General features: G+C 36.9%; 1 protein-coding gene across 11 annotated transcripts in view; it reads right to left on the bottom strand.

Moving 5' to 3' along the window:
• Nucleotides 1–18,980, bottom strand: part of PALS2 (protein associated with LIN7 2, MAGUK p55 family member) — a 59,457-nt gene that overhangs the window by 12,712 nt on the left and 27,765 nt on the right. For 7 of the 11 annotated variants that reach the window (XM_021538229.3, XM_085573145.1, XM_031503851.3 and 4 more), the window contains 7 exons: nt 18,823–18,941; nt 13,910–14,062; nt 5,530–5,682; nt 4,811–5,038; nt 3,520–3,651; nt 1,444–1,543; nt 875–943 (listed from right to left, as the gene is read on the bottom strand). In XM_021538229.3, coding sequence (XP_021393904.1) covers nt 875–943; nt 1,444–1,543; nt 3,520–3,651; nt 4,811–5,038; nt 5,530–5,682; nt 13,910–14,062; nt 18,823–18,939 — 952 coding nt within the window. In that variant the 5' untranslated portion in view covers nt 18,940–18,941. Of the gene's footprint in view, nt 1–874; nt 944–1,443; nt 1,544–3,519; nt 3,652–4,810; nt 5,039–5,529; nt 5,683–7,076; nt 7,218–13,909; nt 14,063–18,822; nt 18,945–18,980 lie in introns of those variants that run through there. The other 4 variants (XM_021538228.3, XM_085573147.1, XM_085573148.1 and 1 more) reach the window with 2 other exon arrangements.

Here is an 18,980-nt window from a genome sequence, read left to right as displayed (position 1 = left end):
CTTTAAATTGGTTTAAATAAATAAGTAAATAAATAATTATTCCTCATGGACAGCAGAAGGTCAGGTTCTTCTCTTGCTTCCAAGGAGAAAGTCTGTGTTTGATCAGAAGGGGAAAACTGTAACTAACAATTAGTGAACTTTGAATCAAGGTATGGTTGAGGTTGGAAGGTACCTCTGGAAGGCATCTGGTGCACCCCAATGCCCAGGACCACATTCAGACACTTGCTGAGTATCTCCAAGGAGGACAACTCCCCAGCCTTTGTGGACAACCTATGCCAGTGCTCAGTCACCCTCAGAGTGGACAAGGTGTTTTCTGATGTTCAGAGCCTTGTTGCTTGTTGGCTCTTGCCCTATCACTGGGCTACTCTACAAAAAGCCCACCCAGCTCCATCCTCTTTGCACCCTCCTTTCAGGTATTTGTACACATTGGTGAGACCTGCCCCGAGTCTCCTCTTCTCCAGATTGAACATTCCCAGCAGTCTCAACTTTTTCTCATGGGTGAGATGCTCCAGTCCCTTCAACACCTTTCTATGTCCACATCTCTCCTGCACTGGGGAGATGCCCAGTACTCTTAGGCATGGCCTCACCAATACTGAACAGACGCAAAAAATCACATCCCTTCAGTCCACAGGTATCAAACATTTCACTTTTTTTTCCTTAACACCCAGTTTTTCTCTGATTTCCACTCACCAAATGATGTGCTCAGCACAGCCACATCTGCACTCGTCACTAGTGCTTTTAAACCATAAAAACTATCTGATCTATCAAACTTATAACCAAATATTTTACTGCAAATGTTTAGCTTTGGATACACTACAATCTGCAAGTTTTGACACCTAAAGAACTTTGACTTTCATGAAATATTAAGAGATACCTGCATTTCTTGTAGTGAGATACATCATCTTTTTCTTTTTTTTGCTGCTTATTGTTCCACAGAAAGGCCCTAAAAATAAAAAAAACTAGATGAACTCATAATTTCTGTTAATATCCAAAGCTTGTTTACACGAATATATGAAATTTTTTATAAAGACTATTCTAGAATTGTATATATCCTAGGGCAAGAAATTATATCTATTTACAAACCCATCAAATGGTACAGGAAGAACATACATAAAAAAATTCTTTTTCTAGAAAACAAAGCAGCTGAAAATTCGTGTTTAGCTTATTAACTTTCAGTGCATAGTATACAAAAAAATTTTTTAAAGTGCACACTGCCCGTCCCACCTCATTCAGCTTTTCATCACCAGGTGGCAAAACTGATTCATGTCTCTTTGAACACTAAACAGAGACTTCACCCTTTGTCCTTCAGCAAAAGCCAAAATATAAAATTTAGCATTTCACAATAATCTGTGTAATCGCACAGAAATTTTTCTATTATTTATGAAGGCAGGAAAATCAAAACAACTGGAGTCAGAGCAAAATCTGAAATTCACTAAATCTCACCTGAGTTGTCCCAGTCCCTCCTAACAAAAGCCTTTCTCTTCTCTTCCAGGAACTGGCTAGGAATTAGACCTGCACTTCCTCCTTCTTTGACATGACTAGCCTGGGGAAAAAAAAAAAAAAAAAGAAAAAAAAAACCACAAAAACAAACAAACAAACAACAACAAAAAAAACCCACCCAACAAAACAAATAAATGATTATATTTAACTTGCAAGAAGCATTTTTTTCATCAACATGGTGTTAACTGATTTCCTCACTGCCAGTTTCTCAGTGGTGAGTGTTGACACATTTACTACTGAGACTTAAAAATTCAGTCAGATGTAAATACTAAAGTTCTCCTTCACAGGAATAGTGTCTTCCTACTGACTATTAAAATTCACAAAACTTAAGTAAAATAGATGCAACCTTCATTACTGGTTCCCATTACATTAGTAAACTCCTCTAGCCATAAAACTTTGGTATAAAATTCCCAAGTGGAATTCTCTGGCTCCAGACATTGAAGTCTCAGGTGACAAAACTCACAATTTTCTAGTATACAGTATACTTATTTTGTATTCTTGAGCTGTTCCAAACAGGTTTCAGTGCAGTTTATTAATTGTCATTTCGCAGGGAATGCCAGTAACACATCCCTAATCATGCCTTCAAGCTTTTTGCACTAAGCAACTACAGATTTAGAATCTTAGTAACTTAAGTATTCCCAGTAATGAATTGGCTGAAATTCTCTATAAAATAATTTCATGGCAAGCTCAATTCTCAGCAAGCTTAACACACACAAACACAGTTACGAAGTGTTTAATTCTCCTTAAATCTTTTGCTTGCAATAAATTCTTCTTTTGCTAACAGGATGTTTGCTTTTCAACTTGTATGCTTTTATCTATGACTAACTGATTTTTTACAGTATGAAGTTTTCATTAACAGTCTAGCATTTCTAGAAAGCATGAGGAAAAACTAAACTATACTGATTGAACATATTTCAATTTTTCCAGATTGAGTGTTGAAGATTTATTTCTCCTGGACTCCCACAAGTTAAAACTGGAGAGTTTGAAAGGCAATACCAATGTCAGCATGGGAGCTAAACATCAAAATCCTCCAGAGTTTTGGAGTGTCTACTTCTGAAACTAATTAAGTTGGCAGCAATAAATTTTCAGCCTTTCCTCACACTTTTGTCTTTCTTTCTGTTATTACTGTCACTGAGAAGCAACAAAATTCAGCAGCTGCTTAGGTATATTGCAATATTTCTGTTGCCTTTAAAGAAGTCATATATCTTGTTCTCAGGTAGAGTCTGGCTCTCTTCTGCTTGTTACCTTGCAGGGTAAGCAATGTAGGGGTCAAAAGGGAAACTAATAATGTTATACTCTTTGCCCAGTTTTGAGGATCTCAGTTGAGAAAAGTGTCTTAAAGGTTCATTTGTCTCATTTTCAGAGGCACTGATAATGTTTAATTTATTGCATGGTGTCTTGGAAAAAATAAACATAGCATAAGCATGGATTACATTTCTACTGAAGGACTGGATGTAGAAATACCACCTTAAACCAGGATGAACTGTTAATATTTGAAATAGTGCCAAACACTGACTATGAGCATGCATGATACACAGCTCACAGACACTGACCACCACTGCAGAAATAAAACATACAGTCTCTCCAAACAGCTATTCTCACCCCCTTCAAGTACACAAGATTAATGTCTCTCTCTGCAACTCTGAGCACTCAGGAACGGGTCCACTTCTTCCACAGTTGCTGCCAGAGAAGGCTTACCACAATTATAGTCAAACTAAGACACTTTTCCAGAAATTGTCCACCTTAAATTGATTTGAGAATGTCCAGGCTTATGATACAAGAACAAAGACAAATAAACATAACTAACAGTAAAATGAGTGTTACATATACAATTTAAAACATTCCTTTTCCTTTAGTATTTTAACTTAATATCTTTATATTAGCTTGAGATTGGATTGCAGTGTAAATATTTTTCCATATATCTACTGTTAAATTGAACTAGATCATATAGAGTATTAGTAAGGCAACTACTGATGCTTTTCAGTTTTTTATTTTGCTTGTTTTAAACTTTTTACCAACCTGCCACCAATTCGGATCTTCCCGGTTTACAATCTGAAGAATTTCTCCTTTAGAAAATTTCAAACCTGCTTCTTTGCATGGGATGAGGTTGTCATTATATGGATTATAATCAAAATGACACTTCACAAAAACCTGAAATGTGTAAAAAATAACAAAGCTTAAGCATTATAAAATACATTCTGACTAATCTATCTGTCAAACTGAAGTAATGTCTTTACCTGCAGCATAAAAGCCTTGACACAATCCAAGCTGCATTTGGTATGTAAAATACAATCTAGGGGGAAAAAGTTATTCACCAACTGGGACAGAATAATCAATGGTGCAAACCTTGGCTGAAGTATCTTCATGATAAAAATAAAAAAATATGTTCAATTTAGACATGATATTACAAAATGCTCAATTTGCATTTCAGTGTATACAACTCAATTAGAATTCTGACTTTCAATTACTTAAAAATACAAAAAAAAATCTTGGAATGTGAGCTCTGTATTTAAAGCTTGTAGAATCTTAAGAATTATTTTTGCCATAAACTCAATGTTTTAAAAGTAAAAGGAGATGCAGCTGCTTAAGACTCAAATTTGATGCAAGAAGAAAGAGTAGGTTGCACGACTGAACTGAAAGTATCATTGACTCTCTTTGTACCAGGCTGGGGAGCAAAGAGAGCCCTGCACCTGCCTCAATAGAGCACATTCCCTCAGTGGAAGCACAGCCTGTTATAGTCACAGGCATTAAGACCCACTACCTGAAGGAGCATCTTACAGGCTGTTTCAAAGGCACTGATTTAGGAAGTCACTTCTGCCATGGAGAAATTGACAGCCTACAGCAAAAACAAAAGGATAAGGAACAGCCACCATCCAAGCTCCCACTGAAGTCAGTGAGTTCAAGCTCGTCTGTTGAATTAAATATCTTTTTGAAATCTATTAAACTGATTATTTTGACACTAGCCATGTTATAAACAAACACACACACACACTTCACTGCATGAAGTGTGATTGTGGTCAGGTCATCAGAGGTGACTTAAGGTCAAAGAAACATGCTTTATATGTAGCATACAAATGCCTAGCAAGTTTAGACACTAATTCGAGTTTTTTAGGCAGGCATATTAGGTGAATAAACCCATTTCTAAAATGTAATTAAAGGTAAATACAGGTATCTATATTTTACTTTTCCTCCTAGCATTATTTTCACGAAATAATCAAAATATATCTAATCCAGAATCTTAGAGAATCTTACACAATAAAGTACTAAGCAGAAGTTATTTTGACAGAATCATCAGAAATGTGCTACTGACCTGTTGAGGAATGACAGTGTCTCTGTAGCTGGGGAGAATTTTCAAAGTGACACTTCCACTGATGTTTTTCAGCAGTTCTTGCAATTCTTTTGGATTGTTTCCAACCTCATGGCCATTCACCTCTTTAATAATGTCACCTACATGCAGAAGACCTTGCCGATCTATCATTCCTCCATGAAGAATTCGGGCTATTACCAGATCATTGTTCTCCACTCTGAACGTGACTCCCTGAAAGAGATACAGAACACCCAGCTTACCACTCTTTAAATTTCAGTTTCATTTTACCATTATCTCAAGCACAAATACACAGCTGTGGGATATTCCACCCACTCCAATGAAAACAGACAGTTACAGCTCCTGATACAGAGAAGCATCAGGTGACACAGAAGGGCTTTCACACAAGGTTTTCATATGACTGAAAAATTACTGTTGTTCTTGATTGCATGCAATCCTATCATCTCATATCAAGATGTTTTGTTAGTCAGTTATGCCAGCAGTCATTCAGCCCAGTGGCTGCCTAATCACTATTCCATTTACTTCTCAGAGAGATGGGATGGAGTACATGAAAGTATCTTCCTATGTCAACCTCTCAATACTGAGCTTATCATCCATTACATTACACAACAAAATGAAAAGAATTAAAACATAATGCAAGAAATCAGGTACGTGCAAACATTTTCACTAGTACTTTAAAGACACGCTCACCCTCAATTACTTACCAGCGGCTCTCCTGCTCTTTTGTGAATTCCAAGGATACGAATAGCATCTACTGGAACAACCTGGTTGTTCACTGAAGAATTATTGACTTCTGGGCTAGAAGGAGGGGAATCATAACATTTTGATGCCACAATATCATGTGCTTCCAAGAGTGACTGCAAAGGAACAGAAAAAAAAATCTTATTTAAAGTCATGAAATAACTGTTTGTGAAAGGATTTGGTGCTGAATAACCACTGAATCTGTCCTTTTGGGACCAGGTCATAATATCCTTATTTCACATGAAATAAAGCAAAATAACCACTGAATCTGTCCTTTTGGGACCAGATCATAATATTCTTATTTCACATGAACTAAAGCAAAAACAGACACATAAGTGCTTACGTGAACTGATAAGCCTATTGCCTTGGCAAATGTGCTATCTTGTAAATAAAAATGCTGCTTCTTAAGGAAATATAGGAGAAATGTAACTAAACTGGGGAGGAACGTGTGATGTTACAAGGGAAGAAGACAGAAAAAGGAGTACCTAAAATAGTCTTCCACCTAATGAGACAGTATCTCAGCAAATGGTTACAGTAAATTGAGAACCCACTGCAAAAAAAAATGAAGATAACTCATTGTTAGATACTTGTTTTTAATGCAATAAAGTTTTCCTCCACAGTAATTTGGATAATCACAAGTATGCAAGGATTTCTAGCTATCTATAGAATGAGCACTTCCTGCTTGCATAAAGCCAAGGCAGAATTCTAGTAACAAATGAATCCAGTCTTACATAGTTTACATTCTGGAAGACAGGATCTCAGACCTTAGAGTCAATAGTGTTATCTCCAGTCCATACACATAAATACAAGGTAGAAGAAGGAGATCCAAATGAATATAATCATGTTTGGAAGACAATGTAATTTAGGCATGATTTTTTCATAAAAGGTATCTTAGGATAAAGAAAAATATATGACAATACATACAGGTAAACCAAGATCAAACTTGTGCATTAAGACAGTGGAGACTTTCAGACTTTCTTTCTGTCACCTTCTAGTGTAAGGTGTCCCTGCCCATGGTGAGGGATTTAAAACAAGATGATCTTTAAGGTCCCTTCCAACCCAAAGCATTCTGTGATTCTATGAGAGGAGAAGGGGCACTCAATAGCCATCATACCCAGTAGTCCAAGGTAAAATCACCCTAAAGCACAGGGAGTCACACTGACAGATACACAGAGAGAAGCAGCAAGCAGAAGAAATGCCTACTGGGCCTCCAACTACACAGCTTTGTTTCCAACAGCGACTGGTCAGATATGGTCTTAAGGCAGGTTACTGACTGTGTCACAGAAGTAGCTAAAAAAAGAAGACACCATGGGACTATCACTGATACTGACATGCACATGCCAGAGGAAGACAGCAAACTACCAGAAAGCACAGCAGGCGAGCAGGTAAGAGTAATGATTTGCTATGCAGTCTGCTCCATCCTTTTGTAAGCCACCTCTAAGCTAAAGGCTGTGCAACCACATCAGGTTAATGCTAAGCTCAGCATGCAAGCCCTCAAAGTGTCACAAACCTGAACAGTCATTTTAATCTGCCCATTACACGATGAACCTGCTGATATTTCAACTTGAGGTTAGAAGGAAGTATTAATTCACCGATTTTGCCCCTTCCATTAAGACTGTAAAGACAGCTGCTTATTGTGGCTGCTCTGATACTGTGGACACAAACCAAATCAAATTAAATAGGAAAAACAATCATTTATTTAAATCAAGCAGCTGTCAGATGGTAGCAATTTCTATTTCTTCACTATCCAAGAGACAACCAATCCAGAAACCAGAAGAATAGATCTCTCTGCCAATGTTTGCAAGCAACATATTTTTGGATCTTTCTACATTTCCAAAATGAAACTAATTTCATCAGCTACACATTTTTACAGATTAGCACTCAAAACCAGGTAGATACAGTGGTATGAAACTTCCAGTTTTCTTCTGATCACATGCTAGAACAAATTGTCCCTGAAGTTTCTGACCACAACCCACTATACTTCTCGTAAAGCCTCACACATCTGCCTGGACAGGTCTCTGCCCTTTAATGGTAATGCAATTTATAGATTATAATCTGATCCACGGTTCAAAAAGCCTACTAAAATTAATTTTCAAATTAACATGCTCCATAAAATTCTTCAGTTCTTAAATCTGATCCCATTTCACATTCTGATCCTTTTTAACCATTCAGTTTTATGGATAAGCTTGAATTCATACAACTTCTACTTAACCGGCTCTTAGTCAAACAATCTTTTTCCTATTATTTACACAGTGCCTGAGTCACAGAAGGACTATCAGGGACTGCCCACAACTCCAAACTGGTTTATTTAAGAAAAGTATTTCATTGGTTTCCTGAAGGCACATTTAACTTATTACTGTCCCACACCTAACTCTCAGTTCTGAAACTCAAGAATCTGTACTAGTTTTATGAGCCTGTTTCCAGCCAGCCAGGTCATGACCTACAGTCGTGAAGAACACTTCAGTACAGGCACCCGGCAACAGGGCCTTGCGTCTGCAGCACTGCTGGACTACCTGCCAACATTTGATGTCACCAAGTTACTTTCTCATTTCGGGAAAATGGCTGAGTGAACTGAGAAATACAGTTACATGAACTTCTCTTGTTTCTTTCTTGTGATATCTGAAAAAGTCATATCCTGTGCTCTTGCAACTCCAGAGCTACACTGGAATCTGACCTTTCCATACTGGTGCTGGAACACTTATAAAACCGCTGCCAAAGTCTGAAAAACAACATGGACTGATCAACAACCATAAAACAGTTCAAAGTTTCCTCCATACAAAATTTCCTCCTGTAAACAGGATCAGCTGACTATCCAAGACTGGGTAGCTGTAGAAAGGTTCTCATGAAAAAATGCCAATATTGTCAGAAAAAGGCATTTAGAAGACCTGCTACAAATCACAAGAGGTAACAGACGTCCTGTGGATACACAGTACTGTGGCAGACAGTATGGTCTCTTTGTGCAAGACCCCGTCAAAAAACAATCCATAAACTTAGAAGATATTGATCTCTTTACAGTAGTTTTTTGTGGCTACATGTATTTGACAGGTAAAAAATATTTAAAAACATAATTGAAAATTCAGTAAACAGAGAACCATTAAACATGCAACGCTCTCTACAGTGCTGAAGCCAACTTTTCATTAAAATTCAAAAATTCGAGTTTGAATTTTTCATTTAAAAATTCTCAACACAATCTAAACATGTTATGAAGCACTGCCCTAAATAATAGGACAACTATTTCTCCAATTCTGATCCAAAAGAACAATTAAATTACAAACTGGGGGCTGTGGTGGAAGGGAATACACAAGAGTAGAATGACTCTGTAGTCTTGAATTCAGGACTCCTTTCCTGACACTTTAGGTCTAGAAGTATCTAAAATACTTCCTTTCCTTTTTTATGCATTAAATGTGAGCTAGTCTGCCCCGATAACCATGTCTAAATACCAGAACTTAATAAAAAGACTAGAGACTCCTAATGTTCATGTGAAAAGAAAGCATTTTAAAGGCTCTTCTGGAAAAGTGAGGAAATAATTTATGACCTTAGAAAAATCAGGAGGGCTGGTAAGAACACAGGAATATGTAGGGAAAATAACCCTATATATTAATACCTGTCTAGGAGGCAATTTAAAATAATTTTTTCTAAATGAAACATTTTAAAGGTATGATCAGCCCTTACAAACCTAACTAGTAGAAGACAATACTGGCTGCTTTTCAGATTAAGTATTTTATTGCTAGCAGAATCTATTTAGGATTAATGGTTTGGCTAATTTTTGAAAGCTGAAAGTAACAGAACACATTCTTCCGAGAGGAAGTAGAAGTGATTCTTCTGCATTTTTAACTACTCCAACAGTGTGAAAATTTTAACTGCTGTTTCTTTCCTCAAGTCAACCTCTCTTACCACTCCTGCTCTCCAGCTACTATCTGGTAAGATTTGCTACAGCCTTTTCCACGCGCTGCATGTGCCAGCTGGCTCTCCAACACATACTGACCTACTGGCCAGCCATCAATACTGTGAAACTCATTAGCACTTTCACACTTTAACCTCTGAAAAGTTCAGTTAAAACTAAAAAGGGTAAAAAGTGGAAGGGATGAAAAAAAAAAAAATAAAGGAGAAAAGAGAGGCAATAATAATACAGCCAGGCATGCACCTGCACGCCAGAGTTAGTCCTTCCCAAATGCTTTTCTACAAAAATGTGTAGAAAAAATGAAGTCCTATAATATGGTATTTCTTACACTAAATGATACATCCAAACAAACTACTGCATTGATACCTTGTATATCACATTTTATACTTGTTTGCCAAGGCAGGTTACAACTGTAAGGTGAGGCTGTGATAAAGTGTAACCATTCATTTGTAAAATACAGTCAGCCTCTAAACCACTTACACAGTAGTGTCCATGGAACTTTTAAATAGTCAAGTTGGGTTGTTTGCACTTTTACTGAACTGCAGAAAGGATGCAAATTACTTTTTCTATAAATGCAATTGACATAGTATTTTTCCTCTATCCCTTCATGCAGAATTTGGAATATGCCTGCTTGCACCAAATGAGGCAGAAATGATAGAACTTATTTTTTGAGTATTTAGGTAATTTTCTGTTTCCTTTTTGCAGAAGGAGACATAAGCTTTCCCAAGTCTTAAAAAAAGATACTATATCCACATTTTGGTCTGCAATTTCTCCTAGAAATTCTTCTAGAATGGTCTTAACTATTATATCAGTTAAATAATAAATAGTAGTTTGACCTCAGCTGATTTTGTTGTTTGCCTTTACATCAGTAATGTGAAGGTAAACAAAAATTAAGGGCTGATAACTCTCCCTAATTTTTGGCTTCAGAATTGAATCACAGCAGATACACTTAGAAGAAATAAGTATATAGGTGCTTTTGCCCATACACAGCAGCCAAAACTGCTCATTGTTTCTGCAAATGAGAATGAATGCCTCACAGCATTAGTACCTCAGGCATATAGAAAATAAATTTTTAAAATACAAATTAAAACTTCTTCAGACTTTTTTTTTTCAATGAATTCCAATTCTGACAGAATGATGAATAGGCCAGTTGTCCAGTGAAGCATTTAACTATCTTAACTATCTATTTGCTTTTCACACTTTTTGTACAATCCAGGTTTTGCAGCAAAGTTGCACTGTATTTTTCTTACATGCCTGTGACTCACCCAAAGGGAAAGAAGCAGCATATAAGCAATAATCATGACATGAATATTTAAACTAGGTTCCAAGGAAGAGTCAACAAATTGCAAAACAGTAAACAAATCAGAAGTTTCCATAAAACCCAGAATGACTGGACAAAATGGATCATGGGAAAGCATCAACGTGCTTAATAAAGGGAGTTGTGCTTCTCAAATCTAGTCAGATTCCTCAGAAGAGTCACCAAAAGTATGGCAACAAGGCAGTTAGAGTTGTTAATATTGAACAATTTCCACAGCCCTTCGGTAGAAGTCTTTCAAAAAAATAAAACTATAACAGGATAAGCAGTAAGGCTTTCAAGTGGAAAAAAACACTGGTTAGAAGACAGAAGAATTTGTACCAGGAATATAGTATTTTTAGTTTTCAGAATTCATGTCATCAGGTGATTTCCACAGGCATCTGGGCTCAGTTCAACACCTGCGAATATACTGACATGTCGGATAAATGACCTAGGAAATGGGGATGAGAAGTGAAATGACAGTTTGCCAATCCTGATTAACTACTCAGGGACTAAAACAACTGACTGTAACCTGCAAAGGCACCTCATGAGCAATAGACTGAGAACAAGGAAAATTAAATTCAACACAGACTGCAAGGAAAAACACAATCCTAGCTTAATATATAACTGACAGACTCAGAAATGGTATCTAGAAGATGTAAACAATACAAAACCAAACTGAGCCTAATAAGCAATCCACCTCTACTCTCCCTGAGCCTAGAGGTACCTTTTCTTTACTGACAGGGTGGTCAACCACTGGAATAGGCTCCTAAAGAGGTGGTTTATGCCCTATGTCTGTTAGTGTTTAATAGGCATTTGGACAACACCCTTAATAACAGGCTTTAATTTTCAATCAGCTCTGAATTGGTAAGGCAGCTGGAGTGGATGATCACTGTAGGTCCCTTCTAACTGAACTCTTCTGTTCTATTCATCAGCTGTTAAATAAGCAAACCGAACACTAGGAACTTTTAGGTCATGAGTAGGAAATGCAATGGAAATTATGACACCACTTTAGAAATCCATGCTGTATACAGCTTTGCTTCTCTTCATTTTATTTATTTGACACAGAGAGACACAATGAGGTGTCTCAAACCACAAGGAACATGAAAAAGCTGATTAAGAAAAACTGTTCACTTTCTTCCTACACAAGTGAAACTGACAGGAGACAGTCTCAAAACCAAAAGAACACAGTCTCCACTCAGATCGGGGATGCCGTGAATGACAGATTTTCACATGAGTTGAGAAAACTGAATAAGCTCATGGAAGAGAGCCACGGGTGGATGACACTACTTCTCACTCAGAAGTCTGAGCAACAGATCACTAAATCTTCACAATACACTTTGAAAGGTATCATTGTTGGCTTGTTCTAGCCTTACAGCCTTCACTACACACCTACGTCTGGGACAGGCAAAGAAAAGAGAAGGGGTGTTTGCTAAATGGACCTTTAACATGCAATTAGGAAGCAATCTGAGCAATACTGTAAAGATAGCATATAAGCAGTTTCATGTCTGCTCTTTATATATCAAGCAACAAAAAAGGTACAAGAAAGAGCATAAATACTGACATTCTAGTTCACCAGCTATTTTGGAACTTTTACAGTACGTGTTTCAGTTGTTTAAGTCTGAACTGATGAAGTATCTGATACCAACATCACGTTCTGCCTCTGTGCAGATCTGGCCACTGAACAGGAATAAATGCTGGGTTTGCCTTAGTGTTGGCTATTCACCCAGTAGTTCTTATTTGATTCTTAATCACCCAAAAATTCTTAATAAATCTGTCTCCTACAGGTCATCTCCAGCTTCCACCCTAAAAATCCATTACCCAAGCTTGTCTCTGGCCTTTGCCATCTCTCTCCAGAGATCATTGCTACCAAGCCTTTCAAAGTGCAGCACTTCAATAGTTATGCCCTTTTCATCTTTTGATTCATCATCCTCTTTGACTTTCAGCTTTATTTCCTCTAACACAATGGATCATTGTCAAGTCTGTCAGTGCACAGTTGGTCCTCAGTTCTAATCCTTGTGCATTTTAACTATCAATTCCTCCAAACTCATCCAGTCCTTTTCAAGTACCAATTTCTTCTACAGGATCAAAGACTGATTTGCAGATTTATGCACCAGTAAGTCACCAAATCATAGTTTTTATAGTTTTTTATCACTTAGCTATGATGCCTGTCTGGCCAAGAGCACAAGGGAGGCCAACACAGGAGAGGCAGGAATTGTCAGTACTCAGGAAAGCTATTGACTCAAAAGCTGAAGTTCTTGAAGTGATTCCTTTTCCAATAGGATACAATACAACCAAAAGCATTTCCAGTATTTATCCATGTTAAACAGCAATATATCTCACTGCTATGTTTGTATAACATGTAACAGAAAACCTGGGGAAAAAGTGTGTTTAAACTCATCTATCCCAAAAATGCCAATGACTTCACAGCTGTCTGCCAAAAGAAAGCCACTTATACGATGGCAAAAGGTTGTTTATGTTCTTCTACAGAATACCTTTAGCTTAGTAGCAGTCCACTGAAGTAGCAAAGTCCACTCAACCCTAGAAAGGCCAGAATCTATGAAGGATTTTCAAACCTTGACCTTCAAGTACAGAAGCCAGTCACAGGAACAGCAAAATGGAAAAACATCTGCTTCTGACAAGCATATGTCAACACTTCACTTAAGCAGAGCAACAGTGAGAGGGATGCAGAGTCTTAGCTTCAGCTGCAGTGCAGATTGGATCAAAGAATCATGTTCATTCACTCTGCAAACAAGATATCTTACACATGAGGATAAGTGCCAACAGCTGAACTGAAATGCACAATGCTCATGATCAGGAACTGAGATCACCTGGAAATGTTATGGATGAAGCAAGCCTTCAAGGAATTTTTTTGGAAACTCCAGATATACAGGAAGCAAAAGCTTGTTCAAGATTTATAACAGAAACTTCAGTAGAATTTAATACAGTGAGTAAAGGTGTTTTTGAAATTATATCAAAGAATAAAATCATACTTATTTTTAACATGGCTTCTGATTTACCTTTTATTTGGAGTAAAATCCAACATATTACATTTTGTTATAGTTCATGTTTTCTTTCACTGTTATTCCTAGATCTGTATGTGGACAATGATGCAGTAACTTGGTAACATAGAGTAAAAAGGTGGCACCTGAAAATGAGGCTCCTTGAGTATTCCAACCAATTCTGCAACATTTTCATCCTTATTTACTAAGGGACTGATGTCTTCAAGAATTTCATTCACCAGCTCCAGGTTGTTGTCACTGACAGCCTCGAGTTTAGAATCTTCCAGCCGCTCGTGAGCCTGTGAGATTAAACACATGAGGCTATAATGTAAGTAAGTTTTGAGTGGTTCAAATCTATAAACTTTTCAAGTAATTCCTCAGTGCAATCTTCAGCAGAAAAGCCAGAAAAATTATATATAGGATAACTTAATTTAACTGCTGAAGGATTTTGCATGCTCAACTACAGGACCCAATAAACTTTATAAGCAGCACATACCAGAGAGGATTGTTAAGTGCATATCTCTTCTATGCTACAAACACCAAGCACTGCTCTATCAACAGTACAGCACCTCAGGACCTTTCCTGATTTGGAATCCTGGACAAGTACACCTTCTAGAAGAAGGGCAGAAAAGGAACTATGGATCTTTTCAGAGTCTGCAAGAAAAACTTTTACCTTACACTCCTCCCAGTCAAACATCTTTTAAACAGCACATTCTACCTGCTAAGGTCTGCCTAACTGAAGGAAATGCTAAAGAAAAGTTGGGAGTCAAAGGCAGCTAGCAGTAACCTGGGCTGCATTAAAAGTGTTACTAGAAGAGTGAGTGTTACTCAGCACTAGTGAGGCTACAGCTGGAATACTCTGGACATTCTAGAAAGAGCTCACTAAAAGGCCACAAATATGAAGAAGGGTCTGGAGCACCTCACATTTGAGGAAAGGCTGATCAAGCTCCGACTGTTCTGTCTGGAAAAGAGAAGGTTCAGGAGAATCTCATCAATGTGTATAAAAGGTACACTATGCAAACAGGACAGGGACAGCCTGTTTCCAGTGGTGACTGGTGACAGGACAGCAAGCAGTGGGCATAAAATAAAACTCAGGAAGCTCTGTCTGAACATTAGGAAACACTTTTTCCAACGTGAGAGTGACTGAGCACTGGGAGTTCCCCTCCTTGCAGATACACAAAAGCTGTCTGGATGTGGACCTGGGCAACCATCTCTGGGTGGCTCTGCTTGAGTAGGGAGAGTTGGACCAAATTGCCCTCCAGAGGTCCCTTGCAGCCTCAAGTATCCTGTGATTCTCTGATAACATTTCATCTATTTCTAGAGCTACTCCTGGAGACATAATCATTTCCTGAACTCTGCAGATACTGTAATTCATTGAATGGTAGGTGCTTTAAGCAGGAAGAGAAGCATCTCTGAATGCTTAATTTATTTATTACAGACAGTGCTCTATCATAGAATTAGGGAATAAGTGGAGGCCAAAAATAACTTAGATTCTAAATTAAAAGTTGTTTTCAACTGTAGCAACAAGAAATTTACAAAGGACCAATTACTTTGGCATATAAAAAACAAATACATAATAGGTATAAGTCAGTCATCTATATATACTTCCCACAGGTATAATTTGAAGTTATGTGAGCACTTCTGCTCTCTTATTACTGCTTTAAAACAGACAATAAAATAAAATTTTGCTAAAAGCACAGAACTTTGCTTACTGAAATCATCTTTGTATTAAATTGTACTTCATATGTATAAAATGCTATTTCTGCAGGCCTGATGGCCAAACTCTGGAAAGGTTAATTTAACATAAAGGCATTTCAAACATTCTCCAAAACCAACACAAACAAACCAAACAACTGTGATTACAAAGTTATAGGAAGCTCAGCACCTACACACATTCTCCTTTATAAGGGAATGCTATTTTGTACAGAACACATACAGTAAACAATAGCCTTCTTTTAAAGTTTACTTCTTTTACAGTGAGTAAAAACAAGTCTAGTGATTTTTAAACATAATCCAACTGCAAAACCTTTGTAAGATTAGAGAATATGGGTTACCTTTTTTCTCACTCACTGTTTTCAAAAAACCACCACTGAGTGATATAATCTAAATACAAATATCCTCACCTTTCACTCCAAAATCAAGGCCATGTATATATTGGGGAAAATAAAGTTTTATCAGTGAGCAATCTCTGATCCTGTAATACGTTGAGGAGTAACAGGATATGAAATGGTATGAATAAGTTAAAGAACAAACAAACAAATAGGAATACCTGACTTGGATATTGCAATCTTTTTTTTCATTTCAATAGAACATTTCAGAAATACTGATACTGAATAGAGCCTTTCTGTGCATTCAGTATATATCATGCCTACCAAATGTTCAAATAGCAAGGTTTTTACATACAACAATCTGACATCCTAAATACTGGACTAAACACTTATAGATTACTCCCAAGATGTCTCCTTGGCCTGGGTTGGGCATTCACCTGGTCTCCCATAGGCTGTGCTACAATGCTAAAAGCAGTAGTGTGACAGCAGAAAGAAGATAAAGTTTCAAGATTTGAAAGAATAGTTAACAATCCAGGAGAAGAGAATTTTGATACCATAGTTCAATAGCAAAACTGAGGAGAATTCATGCTTGTTCCAAGCTCAACAGTTATTTTCCAAAAAGCATATTAATTCTAAAGACTAGTTAGGATTGAACACAAGCATCAGCATAAGAAAGATATGGAGTTGGGGTTAAGTCTGGAAAACAAAAGGCTCTGGGAAGACCTTATAGCAGTTTTTCAATATTAAAGGGGGCTTACAAGAAAGACAGGAACAAACTTTTAGTAGGCCTTTAGCAACAGGACAGGGCATAACGATTTTAAACTAAAAGAGGGTAGATTGAGACTAGATTAGGATGGGTGTGGTAAAACACTGCAATAGATTGCCCAGAAAGGTTGTAAACTCTCCATCCCTAGAAACAATCAAGGTTAGGCTGGACAGGACCCTGAGCAACCTGATCTAGTTGAAGATGTCCCTGCTTACTGCAAGGGGGTTAGACAAGGTGACCTTTAAAGGCCACTTCCAACCAAAACTATTTTATGATTCTTTAAACATCAGTGAAAGGAAAAAACATTTTGCAATGATAACAGCTGGTTCTCCTTCCCTCTACCACCTACTGAAAACTGGAAAGGTTCAGTGAAAGAACCCTATCCCCCAAAAACCTGTAATTTCTACCTTACTGCCTTTATTCTGTACAGGAAAAGTGTGAAATGAATGTAACCCAGTTTTAAAAGATCAGCCAAACTGCACTGCAAAATACTATAAACTAACTACTATACTTATTGTTTGCCTTCATTTATTTAAGGACCAAAAAGAGAAAAAAAGTTTGTATAGCTTGTGGCACATGTGCCCAAGTTTCATATTGTCCTTTTTGGCATACTTCACATAACAATTAGTCTTAATTGGCTGATAAAGGAAAATGAAAAAGCTTTTGCATTTCTGGCCTGCTTTGAAATGATTCTGCTTAAATAATGTAACCACCTAAGAGAACTGAGATAACTAAAAACTGAAAACCAGCTCCTCTATTAGAAAAGCAAGTTTATGTATTTTTAGGGACAAATATGTGAATTACATACGCTTCACCAAATGTGTTTTGATCTTATCCTTATTTAGCACTGCTTGTTAAGACTGAGGATTTTTCCAAAATAATTACAAAGAAAATATGAGTGCAGTCACACCATGTGAACACAATTAAAACCTTTAAGCATTCTAGATAAAGCATGTGTACAGTTAAGAATCTGTTTCCACTACAAACACTTTTTTTTACATCTGCTAGTCATTAAATTCAACCTAATTGTTACTGGCCATTAAATCAAAATTCTTTATAAGAAAAAAAAGGCTTTGCAGTTAACGTTTTCTTCATAAGTGTTAAAAGATGACTTATGCAGCAGATACTTAAAAGTTGTTTCCATCGTCAGTAAGAAAATGCTTTTACTTACTCCAGTAAATTTAATACACAAATCTCTCTCTGCAGTCATCTCACCAGTAGATAAGACACTTCCATTACTTCTAAGTTTATTACTGTGCCATGTCTTCAACTTAAAACCAATTTTTAGAACAGCTAAACAGAAGTCATTTATTTTATGAATTCAGGAGAAACTTTCCAGATTTTTATACTGAACAAAATCCCTGGACAACAATCCTTTAGCTTTACAGAGCATTTCGTACCTGCCTAGAGGGCACTGCTTTCAGATGTCTATTCCTATTAAAGACACAGCTCTATTTAAGTTAACTGAGTTTTCCTCATGGAAGGAGCTTATTTTTATGAAGTAAGATGAAGAACGCATGTAAGTGATGTATAGTATATGACTGCATTTCCTGCTGGTAAGACAAGTTAATCAAAAGGCTTTCCTGTTTCATCTTCTCCAACAACAAGCTACATTTTAATTAAAGATTTTTTTGCAAATATAGCCTTACATATTTATAATTGATAGCTACCACCCATATAAAAAAGATTTTCATAATCCATGAACAAAAACTTGGAATAATCCATGTTTTAGAGACCTGAGAATCAAAGATAAAATCATTAGTCTGAGATCCAGGAAAAGGCATGGAGAGAATATTTTCCTGGCATATCAGAAAGTAGTTTTGAGCTAAAGATGAAAACATTTTTATGCCATCAGATAATGAAGGTGACTGCTCTCACTTTTCATCTCTGGCAAAACCACTAAAAGTCAGAAGGCATATGAGTTATGCACACAGCAGTGGTTACAAGACTACATTAAAATCAACTGCTTCTAATTTCAAATATTATGATTCTTTTCTTCATAAATAATGTAACCACATTATTTCTGTAGTCTCTGAATTTTTCATCTTCCTCTAGATTCTTCTATATAACTATTAACCAGCATGCACAGAAATTACACCAACTCTTCACCTTCAAGTTGGCCTTCAAGTCTTTTAATAGGATGAACCAACATGTTGTGGATACCTAAATTCACACTCAATGTTCACACAATAATGTAAGAGTTAAAACATTTCCAGATTCTACTCAAAGCAGCAAATGTAAATACCTTAGCAAGTGATCTTACGATAGGGTTTTCCATAATTCCTTTAAGAAAAATCAGGTCTATTTCTTCAGCTCCTGTCGATGTCGGCAGATCAGTAAGGTTGTCTAAGACCTGCTGCATGGCTGCTGACAAAACAAAAACAAAAGGTAAATACTGACCAA

The sequence above is a fragment of the Lonchura striata genome, chromosome 2, assembly GCF_050655825.1.
Source record: "Lonchura striata isolate lonStrDom1 chromosome 2, ASM5065582v1, whole genome shotgun sequence".
In the NCBI taxonomy this organism is placed as follows: domain Eukaryota; kingdom Metazoa; phylum Chordata; class Aves; order Passeriformes; family Estrildidae; genus Lonchura; species Lonchura striata.
The sequence above is the reverse complement of the archived record's forward strand: the minus strand, read 5'-3'. Positions and strand labels throughout refer to the sequence as shown.